The sequence below is a fragment of the Musca domestica genome, unplaced genomic scaffold (assembly GCF_030504385.1).
Source record: "Musca domestica strain aabys unplaced genomic scaffold, Musca_domestica.polishedcontigs.V.1.1 115, whole genome shotgun sequence".
Taxonomy (NCBI): Eukaryota; Metazoa; Arthropoda; class Insecta; order Diptera; family Muscidae; genus Musca; species Musca domestica.
Genome location: NW_026712145.1, coordinates 1,608,076 through 1,621,801, shown reverse-complemented (window position 1 = coordinate 1,621,801; position 13,726 = coordinate 1,608,076). Strand labels below are relative to the sequence as shown.

The following is a 13,726-nucleotide window of genomic DNA, read 5'->3' as shown; positions in this document are numbered from 1 at the left end:
TCATTTGGTCTAATAGTCGAAAAAAGGACATTTTATAAACGCAAAATTGTCAAGGACAAACTGTTGAAATTTTGAAAAGCGTCATCCAATTAACTTGGTTTTTTTTTTAAAGAAACTTTTCCAGAGAACCATCAAGCGTGGATTTTTTCAAAACTTATTTTGAAAATTTATTTATGAATAATCGTGGATTTCTAGGGGTGTACACGACTTGGATTCTTTGAAGAACTTTTGCAAAATACACCAGATGAAAAATTTATGGTGTTTTACTTTTTAATTTGTTTCAAGAGAACAGAGATCAATAATTGATTTTTAAATAATTTTTTTTTCAAGAAATATCAGACTAGACGGGAAGGATTTCCAAAGACCAAACCAAAATTCTTCCTTTTTTAAGAATTTTGGTTCAATCATTCAAAAACACCAAGGACATTTTTTAAAGACCAACTGTTTTAAGAAAAATTTGAAAGAAATTTGAAAGAACACCATCCAGTCGACTTGGATTTTTTTCAAGAATTTTTTCAAAGCACCATCTGATCAATACATTTTATTTCAAAGACCTTCTACATTTTTTAAAGAATTTTTGAAAAGCACCTAGAGAACAATCAAAGTGAATTTAAAAAAAAAATTTTTTTCAAGGACCACCTGACCAATTTTTGAAAAGCATCATCCAATCAATTTGGATTTTTTCAAGAATCTTTTTCCAAAGGACCATTTGAACAATCAACTTAGATTTTTTTCAAGAATAGTTTTGAAAATTAATAGATGAATAATCGTGGATTTTTGATAGACTTTTTGAAAAAAAATCAACGTGGAACGGTTAAAATTTTTTTCCATATTTTTAAACAACAGAAGTTGATTAAAAAAAATGCAATGGACATGGATTTTTTAAAGAATATCATTTCAAGGACCATCTGACCAATCTACATGGAACATTTTTAAAAACGCGTAGAGAACACTCAACACTTAATTTACATTTTTTAAAGGATCCATGGATTTTTTGGAAATTTGTTTTTCGAAATTTTTTTTCAACAACTGACGGCCATATGACCAGCAATTACTTGAATTTTTGAATGATTTTTTTTTTAGTTTTTTTTTTTAGATTTATAATCGTGGGTTTTTAAAGATATCTTTCAAAAAAAACATTCAGAAAGTCATAATATTTTTCGAGGATTATTTAAACAATGAACGTGAATTTTTTAAAGAAAATGATTTCAAGGACTATCTCACCAACCTACATGGATGTTTACAAGATTTTTTTAAAAGAATCTAGAGAACAATAAAAGTATTTTTTTTTTTAAACATTATTTCAAGGATCACCTGACCGTGAATTTTGTTGGAAAATTTTGCAGGGACCAAAAAAGTTTTTTTTTTCGAGAATTGATTTGATTTTTAAGTAGTTATTATTATTTTATTTATTATTATTATTATTATTATTATTATTATTATTATTATTATTATTATTATTATTATTATTATTATTATTATTATTATTATTATTATTATTATTATTATTATTATTATTATTATTATTATTATTATTATTATTATTATTATTATTATTATTATTATTATTATTATTATTATTATTATTATTATTATTATTATTATATTATTATTATTATTATTATTATTATTATTATTATTATTATTATTATTATTATTATTATTATTATTATTATTATTATTATTATTATTATTATTATTATTATTATTATTATTATTATTATTATTATTATTATATTATTATTATTATTATTATATTATTATTATTATTATTATTATTATTATTATTATTATTATTATTATATTATTATTATTATATTATTATTATTATTATTATTATTATTATTATTATATTATTATTATTATTATTATTATTATTATTATTATTATTATTATTATATTATTATTATTATTATTATTATTATTATTATTATTATTATTATTATTATTATTATTATTATTATTATTATTATTATTATTATTATTATTATTATTATTATTATTAGTATTATTATTATTATTATTATTATTATTATTATTATTATTATTATTATATTATTATTATTATTATTATTATTATTATTATTATTATTATTATTATTATTATTATTATTATTATTATTATTATTATATTATTATTATTATTATTATTATTATTATTATTATTATTATTATTATTATTATATTATTATTATTATTATTATTATTATTATTATTATTATTATTATTATTATTATTATTATTATTATATTATTATTATTATTATTATTATTATTATTATTATTATTATTATTATTATTATTAATATTATTATTAGTATTATTATTTTTTTTTTGTATTCTTAAATGCATTATAATTTTTTTTTTGATACTGCGTATCTTGCATGACTCCACCCAAAAGCGTTAATCTGTTTTTTTTTTTTTTTTTTGTCGATTCTGGATTTGTTGAGGATATTCTTTTAAGGACCATCTGCCGAAATTGTGTGGGTTGTAGGATACATTTTTTCAAGAATCCTCTAACCGATAAAACTTGGATTTTTTAAAAAATTTTTAAAAAGTACCGAAATTTCAATAATTGTTTGTTTTTTTAAAGAACACTTTTTAAAAAATTTTAATTTTAGGAACTAATAATAATAATAAAATTTGTTATATTTTTAATTTTTTGTTATTTTTTGCTATTCCAAATTTATTTCTGTATTTATTTTTTTATTAATAGTTCTATATTTATTTTTTTTTACTTTTTTTTAATTTTCAATCAATATATATATATATATATATATATATATATATATATATATATATATATATATATATATATATATATATATATTTTTTTTTTTTTTTTTTTGTATTCTAAAACGCATCGTAATATTTTTAGATGCTGCGTATCTTGCATGACTGCACATAAAAGCGATGATCTGAATTTTTTCATTTTTTTTTTTTTTTGTTGTGCATGACCAGCAAAAAACACTGTCATGATGAAGCTGATGCATTTGGTGCTGCTGTTTTTTTTATTATTTTAGTTTTACATTTTTTTTTAGACCCCCATAAATTTTCTTGATAGATTCTAGAATGCGTTGGATTTAATGAGTTGAAAATAGTTTTTTAGATTTGGGTTTATTTATATTTTCGGGCCTATTAAAAATGTGGTCATCATCATTGCTGCTGGTTGGTATTATTGTTGTTGTTGCTTGTTACGCATTTGCATGTCACGCCAAAAAATGTCGATAAAAATAGCTATTTTTCTGTGTGCAATTTTTTAGAAAAAAAAAATACAAAATATTTTTTTAACACAATTTTCTTATTTTTAATGACTTTTGTAGTTATTTTGAGAAAAAAAAATTTTTAAATTTTTTTAAAGAAAAAAAAAAACATTTTTTATTATTTTTATTTAATTTTCATAAAATCAAGCTGAAGAGTATGAGTTGGTTTTGCTGGCAGATGTATACCCTCAGCCAATGTTCGATTATTTAAATAAATTTTGACTCTGTTATGAATATTCAAAGAGTAGACCGTCTATGGAGTAAATCGGGTGAATAATGTCTCTAAAATCATCAAAATTCCGATTATTGGCAGGTATCGTTATATGGGGTTGTACCTATAGAAGACCCATAAAAGGTGATCTATCTACAGGATGTAATGTTTGTGTTTAATTCATAACAAATTCTAATTATCCTACAAAAATAACACCTCTAACCACCCATAAAAAAAGTTGACCCCAAAAAAAAATGGTCCCATATTTTGATTTTTGCAGAGTACCCAGAAAACTTTATATCGCCATAAATATTTGCATTTACTGCACCTTGGCTTTCCACGAACCAGCCAGACCACAGAATAAACATCCCATACCCTTATCTAGACAAGAATAATAAATATTATTATTTTGCGGAATGACATGCATCTAGGCCAGCCATTAAATGGGATTATGGAATTTGTTGGCCCAGAAAAAAAATATTTTTAGCCAAAACCAGAATGGCTTGCACGTGATTGAGTTTTGTTTACATTTTTGTTTGATTTTTTGGTTAACCAACCAAAAAAAAATGTGGCCAACACTTGCCGCACGGCTGATTAACCACAAATGAATAGGAGAACATTAAAATGCGAATGTGGGTGTTGCCAGCAGCAGCGACGGCGGCATTAATTGTTATTTCATTAACACTTGTTTTTTTTTAATATTTTTCTTTGATTGAGTTTTTTTTTTTTTTTCAAATTTTTTGTTGCCTGTTTTTTAATAACACCGGCAGTTGTGTGATTTTTCTATTGTTGCTGGTTGATAATTAACAGATATTGAAAAAAAAATTGATTAGGAATTTCGGGTACACGAGCCAGTCATAGGAATTTTGATAAAATATTTTTATAAATTTTATTAAATATTTATTAAATGTTTAAAAATCCACGTTTATTTAGATCCTTGAAAAAAAAGTAATCTTTAAAAAATCCACGTTTATTTAGAACCTTGAAAAAATATTTTTTAAAAGATCCACGTTTATTGGATCCTTGAAAAAAGTAATCTTTAAAAAATCCACGTTTATTTGGATCCTTGAAAAAATATTCTTTAAAAATTCAACGTTTATTTGGATCCTTGAAAAAATATTTTTTAAAAAATCCACGTTCCTTTTGGTCCTTGAAAAAATATTCTTTAAAAAATCCACGTTCCTTTTGGTTTTTGGAAAAATATTTTTTAAAAAATCCACGTTCCTATCGGTCCTTGGAAAAATATTTTTTAAAAAATCCACGTTTCTTCTAGTCCCTAAAAAAATATTCTTTAAAAAATCCACGTTTCTTCTAGTCCCTGAAAAAATATTCTTTAAAAAATCCACGTTTCTTCTAGTCCCTGAAAAAATATTTTTTAAAAAGTCCACGTTCCTTGGTCCTTGAAAAAATATTCTTTAAAAAATCCACATTTATTTGGATCCTTGAAAAAAGTAATCTTTAAAAAATCCACGTTTATTTGGATCCTTGACAACATATTTTTTTAAAAAAATCCACGTTTTTTTAAATCCTTGAAAAAATATTCTTTAAAAAATCCACGTTTTTTTAAATCCTTGAAAAAATATTTTTTAAAAAATCCACGTTTTTTTTAAATCCTTGAAAAAGTAATCTTTAAAAAATCCACGTTTATTTGGATCCTTGAAAAAATATTCTTTTAAAAAATCCACGTTTATTTGGATCCTTGAAAAAATATTCTTTAAAAAATCCACGTTTATTCTAGTCCTTGAAAAAATATTTTTTAAAAAATCCACGTTTATTTGGATCCTTGAAAAAAGTAATCTTTAAAAAATCCACGTTTATTTGGATCCTTGAAAAAAGTAATCTTTAAAAAATCCATGTTTATTGGATCCTTGAAAAAAGTAATCTTTAAAAAATCCACGTTTATTTGGATCCTTGAAAAAAGTAATCTTTAAAAAATCCACGTTTATTTGGATCCTTGAAAAAATATTCTTTAAAAAATCCACGTTTATTTAGATCCTTGAAAAAATATTTTTTTGAAAAATCCACGTTTATTTGGATCCTTAAAAAATATTTTTTAAACTTATATTTTTAGATTCCTATTGCGTTTTTATTTTTATTTTTTGTTTTATTTTTTAATTGTCTAAAATTAAAAATAAACACAGCAATTACTCAAAATACGTAGATCAAAAATGGAATTCGTATCAAATCCGCACGAACCAATTGTTAATTTAAACTTTCTCAGCCAATTAAAAAAAAATATTCTAACAATAGACAGCTCTAAGCATTTCAGTTTTTCACAAGAAGAAAAAAATCGAAAACATACACGAACTTATATTCACATGCAATTGCGGAAGTTTTACCATGTATTGTTGTTGTTTTGAAAAACAACAAAATTAAGGATTTGTTTTTTTTTTCTTTGAGCAATGACGCTGAGGAGAAAAGGCGCAGAAAATAATGCATTTTGGCGAATAATCCCCACCTACCGCAAGAGACCACGACCTAGCGATTCGTTGGCGAATTAAGAAAATCAGACAAAAAAGAAAAACAAGTGAAAGTCTTTTTCATTGGAGCAGCGGCGTAGGTGGATTTCAATATTTCGCAATTTTCCTAAGGATAAGGGATCTTCATTAGAAGGATAATATGACCTTAGGAGATTATATTTTTTTGGACCTTTTAGTGAGATTTATATCGACCCATCACGACCAAATCACTTCGACAATTTTTTTTTAATTTTTTTTTTTAATTTTAGTTTCAAATCACCCCATTTTGTCTACCTCCCTGCCTCATATGTTTGCCATGTGTGTGCGATGGATTTTTCAATAAGTCGTTGTTTTCCTCAACAATAGTTTTATCGCAAAAAAATTACATTGCATTTACATTTAATGTTACACAATTTGATTTCATGTCGGATAATTTTTTTTTTGCCACGATAATGGCAACAAAGGAGGGGAAAAATATCCAAAATAAAATGAAAAAAAAAAAATAATAAAGAATTACAATCTAACATGCATTCCGCGAGATATGTGAACTTGATATATTATTAAGGAAATTAAGAAAAGAAAAAAGGCTTGAATTTCCCAGCAAACATTTTCAATGGCAATTTATTAAAGTTACTTTATGAGGGAAACTGAAAATAAAACAAAGTCATGACTAGCGCCCTCTATATTTCAATTTTCATCGCGATTTAATTATTTTTAGATTACTGCATTAAGCATCGAATAACCAATGACTAAAATTTCCTAGAAATTGTTTCAATGATAATTTAGAAAAAAAAATGAACTACAAAACTTGAAATAGGAAACAAAACAAAGGTTCGAACAGCTCCATCTATATTTCAATGTTAATAGTTAATAATAGTTAATAGCTTTGCTACTCGTTAAGGAACGAATTGCCTTAAATTTCCCGGCTATAGCAATTCTGAAAAGACATTTAACTATGCCATTTAACAATGCCGGAAATAAAAGAATTATTTGAACAACGCCCTCTATTTTTCAAATTTAAACGTAAGAAACGAATCAAGAAATGAATAAAAAAAATATTCTAAAAAATTCTCGTTGCTACAGGTCCTTGAAACATTAATCTGTAAATTAATATGATTTGATCCTTGAAAAAGTATTCCTTAAAATATCTTCGAAGCTACCAGTTCTAGAAAAAAATATTATTTAAAATATCCATGGCGTTACTGGTCCTTAAAATAATTTTAGAAAAATCCACTATGGCTGTTTATCCTTCCAAAAAGGTACTTAAAAATCGACCTGATTTAATCCTTAGATAAATATATAAAAGAATCCACGATGATTATTAATCCTTGGAAAAAAGTTCTTTAAAATCGACCTAGGAGATAAATGTAACGAACAGCGCCCTCTATATTTAAATTCCCAAAGGAAATTTCAATTTCGGACATCTTTAGGCCGGGCCAAACTTTAAATACCCCCCACCATTTGGAACGAATCTGAAAATTTTCAAAAAATAACATCCTTAAAAAATTTTAAAATCCTGAATATATCCGTCATTTTGGTGCCTATACGACGTAGACCTACAGAGGCATTGTTTGTCATAAGCCATTACCATATTCAAATTCGAAACATGAAATAAACGGTGAATAATGTACCTAAAATCATCAAAATATCGTATATAGGGAGGTACCGTTATGTCGGAGTTGTGCGAAGACCTGGACCAGCATAGACAATTTTCTGTCATAGGCTGTAGTATCCATTACAAACTTCAAATATGACATCTCAAACAATTTCGATGGGTATTGTACCTAAACTCATCAAAATACCGAATATTGGGAGGTACCATTATATGGGGGCTATACGAAGACCTGAACCTGCGTAGACAATTTTCTGTCATAGGTTGTAGTTCCCATTACGAACTCTAAATACGTAATTTGTAACAATTCCGGTAAATAATGAAGCTAAAATCATCAAAATACCGAATTTCGGGAAGTACAGTTATATGGGGGCTATACAAAGACGTGGACCTGCACAAACAATTTTCTGTCACCGGCTGTAGTATCATATAGGAATTTCAAATGCCAAATTTGAAACAATTCCGGTGAATAATGTCGCTAAAATCATCAAAATACCGAATATCGAGAGGTATCGTTATATGGGGGCTATACGAAGACGTGGATCTGCATAGACAATTTTCTGTCACCGGCTGTAGTATCCTATACTAATTTCAAATGCCAAATTTGAAACAATTCCGGTGATTATTGTCGCTAATATCTTCAAAATACCGAATATCGGGAGGTACCATTATATGGGAGCTATACGAAGACGAGAACCTGCATAGACAATTTTCTGTCTTAGCCTGTAGTATCCATTACGAACTTCAAATACCAAAATTTGAAACAATTCCGGTTAATAATGTCGCTAAAATCATCAAAATACCGAATATCGGGAGGTACCGTTATATGGGGGCTATACGAAGACGTGGACCTACATGGCCCATTTTCAATACCAAAAGTCCTGCAGACATAAGATACATTTGAGCAAAATTTTATCAATCTACTTCAATTCGTTCGGAAGCTAGAGTGATTTCCACAGACGGACAGACGGATAGACGGACGGACATCACTAAATCGACATAGAATTTTATGCGGATCGAGAATATATATATATATACTTTGTGGGATCTAAAATGTATATTTCGAGGTGTTACAAACGGAATGACAAACTTAATATTCCCTCCATACTACGGTGGAGGGTATAAAAATGAAATCATAAATGAAATAATGGTATGATTAACGCCCTCTATATTTCAATTTAGTAATAAATAATTTTTTTAGCTACATTAAGAAACGAATAACAAAAATTTTCTTTACAAAAACATTAATCTGTAAAAACTCGAAGTTCAGGCCCCAGGTCTCTTTGGACAAAATTTTGAGTAATTATAACTCTTAAAAAATGTGAAATATAAATCCAAATGTCTTAAAATTTCGCGCATTTCAATAGTTTTATTAACCTAAGAACTGATGTGTTTCGTACCTCCACCCACAAAGGGTCAACATTTTGAATAGTTATGAAAATCGTAAAAGGCAAAATTAGCGTCCGATTCCTTTTAAATTTGTCACACTTCATTATTTTTATCAACACAAGATCTGCAGTGAATATGGTAGATATCGACCCACTTCTGGTACCTCCCCCACAAAGGGTCAAGTTTTTGAATAATCTTGAAGCTTTGTAAAACGCGAAATGACAAAAAAAATGCACAAATCCAAAAATTTCTACTAAAACAAGACCTGGTGTGAAGATGGAAGATATAGGACCACACCTTCTGGTACCTCCCACACAAAGAGTCAAAATTGTGAATATCCATGAAGCTCTTAAAATTCGAAATAAGCACCCGATTGTATGCATATTTCACAAATCCCATTATTATTTTTAACACAAGATCTGGTGTGAAGATGTGATATATCGGTATAATCCTTTTGGTACCTCCGCAACAATGGGACAAAATTTTGAATGACCAAGAACCCAATTCTTTTAAAATTTCATACATCCAAATATTTCTACTAAAACAAAATTTGGTGTGACGACGTACTCCTTCTGATACCCCCAAGGGAGGTGGGGGTTTCAAGAATACTTTTTTTTTTAAAAAAAATATATTTTTCAAAAACCTTTAGAGCCATAATTTTTTTTTTTAAATTTTTAGACGTACAATCAATGCCACAAATATGAGTTTTTGAAGAATTTTTTAATGGGTCATCAAAGTCCCTAACCTGATTTTTTTTCGAATATTTTTTTGAGAACTATGAAGCCATAGAATTGGATTTCTAAAAATATTTTTTTAAGTACCATTAAAGCCAAAAAGGGTTTTGGGATATTTTTTCATGGGCTATCATAGCTACGAAGGAGAAGGACGAAGGAGAAGGATTTTTTGAAATATTTTTCGCAAAGATCATCTGGACCACAATCCAGATTAGGGCCACAAAAAGATCCTTCGAATATATTTAAGGACCATAAACGCCGAAAACGTGCAGATTCGAGTATATTTTTTCAAGGCCATGGGCCTGAATTTTTAAAGAATTTATTAGAGAATTCACCAACGTCACGAACCTGTATATTTTAAAAATGTCTTTAGAATACTCAAAGTTTGAATGTAAAAAATTTTACAATAGGAACGAATAGAGCATTTATAATTTATATTATAATATTAAGAAGCTCTGTAAGTCATAGAGAGAAATCATCCACGAAGTGTACCAAACTTACAGACATTCTAGATACTATAATATGAATCTTAAATAGCGCCATCTATATGTCAGAAATAGTTATAATCATACATACATCGTTGCTGTAAGGGCATGCAATTATAAACACTCTCACAAAAAAAAATTTTACCAAAAAATGTACAATGGCGAACATGACATTGCAGTTTTATATAAATAAATTTTGACTGCCTTAACATACGCCATCTATACTTCAGTTATGAATTTGCTTTCAAAGAAATATTTGTCAAAGAAAAACTGCTTTCAATTGGAAAATTAATGCTAATTTCTGGCCAGGCAGAAGGTGGTTCAATTTTTTGCATAAACTTCTTCCTTAACAAAATAGTACAAACTTCTTCGAAGGATACATAGCCTTTAACCCAAAGTGAGCATACCCCAACAAAATCGAGTTATAGCAAAATAAATTAAATTAAGCTCAATTTCTTCTGAGAATAGAGAATTTTCAAACCTAAATACGTGAAACCCAAAGAAAAATTAGTTATGAGGAAATAAATTAAATCAAACACAAAGCAAAGGTTTGCTGGGTTATCCAAGGTATCCTTGACTTCTTAGGTATTTTTTGTTTTTTTTTTTTTTCGAAAAAGTTTAACACCTTCTCCTTTTTAGTGTTCTCATAGCCAGACTAACAAACAAAAAATATATTTTTGTTTCCTTCAAATTTTGTTGGTTTGCATGAGGAGCGAGCCTTTGCCTAAGTCGATTACCATTAATTACTTCTTGAAATGTAATTTGGTGTTCACACCTTGTGCTACCCAAAATCGCGATTTTTCTATGAATTATTCATTTTGCCCAAAAACCACTTTCATTTGAAGGATTTGAACGTTTAAGCCATTATTTATAGGGTATGTAAAATATTTTTTGTAGATGAACTTACCTGATAATTCGACATCTGTAAAGGGTTTCTTTTTAACAGACTGCAACAAAGAAAATAAAGAAAATATAATTTTAGTTTTGAATAAAAAGGATATTTTAGGAAAAGTCTAGATTTGTGATGTTAGATTTTAGAAATTAAAAAAGGAAATGATGTAGATCGGCGGAAAAATCAGAATCATTTCTTAATAGAAAAATTTTAAAATTTCATCCTACGAAGAATGTTTCAAATACTCAACTAAGACAGAGGAAAAAATCTTGGGATAAATACCGTAATATATAACAAAGGCAAGGATAAATGAACGAATGGATTCTGAAACTAGAGACGTTAACCAATCGAGAGAATTCTCCTAAAATATACTGTATCTGAATTCTGATTTATCTCAGTTGAGTCTATGCGTTGTTCTATTCCCCGATGTGAGTTGGCCTAAATAATGAGCGGGTTTGTTTAGATTATGAGTTCTACAATTATGTATTCAATAATTCACACACGTCTTTATTTCACACAGTTCACACTCACTCTCAGTCGACGTTTTCATCGCCGTGATTCAATTTTGAACTTACAGGCAAGCCTCCTGCTCACTCGTATTTATAGCTACTCATCAATGCATGGAAGTTTCAGGGATCAAAATCCTGAGTATACTACAGTATTCAAACGGAATGCCAACCGAGTCCATTCGTCAGAGAACTTTCACAAACAAATGAATGCATGTAAACAACAAAGTGAACAGTAGCTATAAATACGAGTGAGAGTTTAACGATTAATGACGTCACAATGAGAACTATAAAGCTAAGACTGAAAGGAGACGTGGGAAAGGAAATACAACAATAACAATAGTAAAACAAGTTAAAAAAGCTATAAGTACGGCTGGGCCGAACCTTGAATACCCTCCACAATTTCGTACTAAATTTAACAATTTTCAAAAAAAATAAAATCCGTTAAAAATTCTGTTCAAATCTTAAAAATACCAAATGTAGCCGTCTATACGACGTGGTGGACCTGCGTAGGTAACTTTTGTCACACGCTATTACAATATTCAAATGCGGAATTTGAAAAAAAATCTGTTTATAATGTAGCTAAAATCATCAAAATACCGAATTTAGGGAGGTACCATGGGGCTTAGAGAACGTAGAACTGCACAGACAATTTTCTGTCATAGGCTGTATTATCCATTACGAACTTCAAATACCAAAATTGAGACAATTCCGGTAAATATTGTCGCAAAAAAAATCATCAAAATACCGAATAATATCGGGGGGTGCCGTTATATGGGGGCTATACGAAGAAGTGGATCTAAAGGGTGATTTTTTTGAGGTTAGGATTTTCATGCATTAGTATTTGACAGATCACGTGGGATTTCCGACATGGTGTCAAAGAGAAAGATGCTCAGTATGCTTTGACATTTCATCATGAATAGACTTACTAACGAGCAACGCTTGCAAATCATTGAATTTTATTACCAAAATCAGTGTTCGGTTCGAAATGTGTTTCGCGCTTTACGCCCGATTTATGGTCTACATAATCGACCAAGTGAGCAAACAATTAATGCGATTGTGACCAAGTTTCGCACTCAGTTTACTTTATTGGACATTAAACCAACCACACGAATGCGTACAGTGCGTACAGAAGAGAATATTGCGTCTGTTTCTGAGAGTGTTGCTGAAGACCGTGAAATGTCGATTCGTCGCTGTTCGCAGCAATTGGGTTTGTGTTATTCGACCACATGGAAGATTTTACGCAAAGATCTTGGTGTAAAATCGTATAAAATACAGCTCGTGCAAGAACTGAAGCCGAACGATCTGCCACAACGTCGAATTTTCAGTGAATGGGCCCTAGAAAAGTTGGCAGAAAATCCGCTTTTTTATCGACAAATTTTGTTCAGCGATGAGGCTCATTTCTGGTTGAATGGCTACGTAAATAAGCAAAATTGCCGCATTTGGAGTGAAGAGCAACCAGAAGCCGTTCAAGAACTGCCCATGCATCCCGAAAAATGCACTGTTTGGTGTGGTTTGTACGTTGGTGGAATCATTGGACCGTATTTTTTCAAAGATGCTGTTGGACGCAACGTTACGGTGAATGGCGATCGCTATCGTTCGATGCTAACAAACTTTTTGTTGCCAAAAATGGAAGAACTGAACTTGGTTGACATGTGGTTTCAACAAGATGGCGCTACATGCCACACAGCTCGCGATTCTATGGCCATTTTGAGGGAGAACTTCGGAGAACAATTCATCTCAAGAAATGGACCGGTAAGTTGGCCACCAAGATCATGCGATTTGACGCCTTTAGACTATTTTTTGTGGGGCTACGTCAAGTCTAAAGTCTACAGAAATAAGCCAGCAACTATTCCAGCTTTGGAAGACAACATTTCCGAAGAAATTCGGGCTGTTCCGGCCGAAATGCTCGAAAAAGTTGCCCAAAATTGGACTTTCCGAATGGACCACCTAAGACGCAGCCGCGGTCAACATTTAAATGAAATTATCTTCAAAAAGTAAATGTCATGGACCAATCTAAGGTTTCAAATAAAGAACCGATGAGATTTTGCAAATTTTATGCGTTTTTTTTTTTTTTTTTTTAAAAAGTTATCAAACTCTTAACAAATCACTCTTTATATTGCTCATTTTCTGTCATTGGATATAGTAGCACTTTCGAACTTCAAATACCAAAATT

At 29.0% G+C, this 13,726-nt stretch overlaps 1 protein-coding gene across 3 annotated transcripts in view; it reads right to left on the bottom strand.

Moving 5' to 3' along the window:
• The window catches only part of LOC101888654 (calcium-binding protein E63-1), a 233,132-nt gene that overhangs the window by 167,020 nt on the left and 52,386 nt on the right, over window positions 1–13,726 (bottom strand). For all 3 annotated transcript variants that reach the window (XM_059132213.1, XM_059132211.1, XM_059132212.1), the window contains exon 3: window positions 11,060–11,099. In XM_059132213.1, coding sequence (XP_058988196.1) covers window positions 11,060–11,099 — 40 coding nt within the window. The remainder of the gene's footprint in view (window positions 1–11,059; window positions 11,100–13,726) is intronic.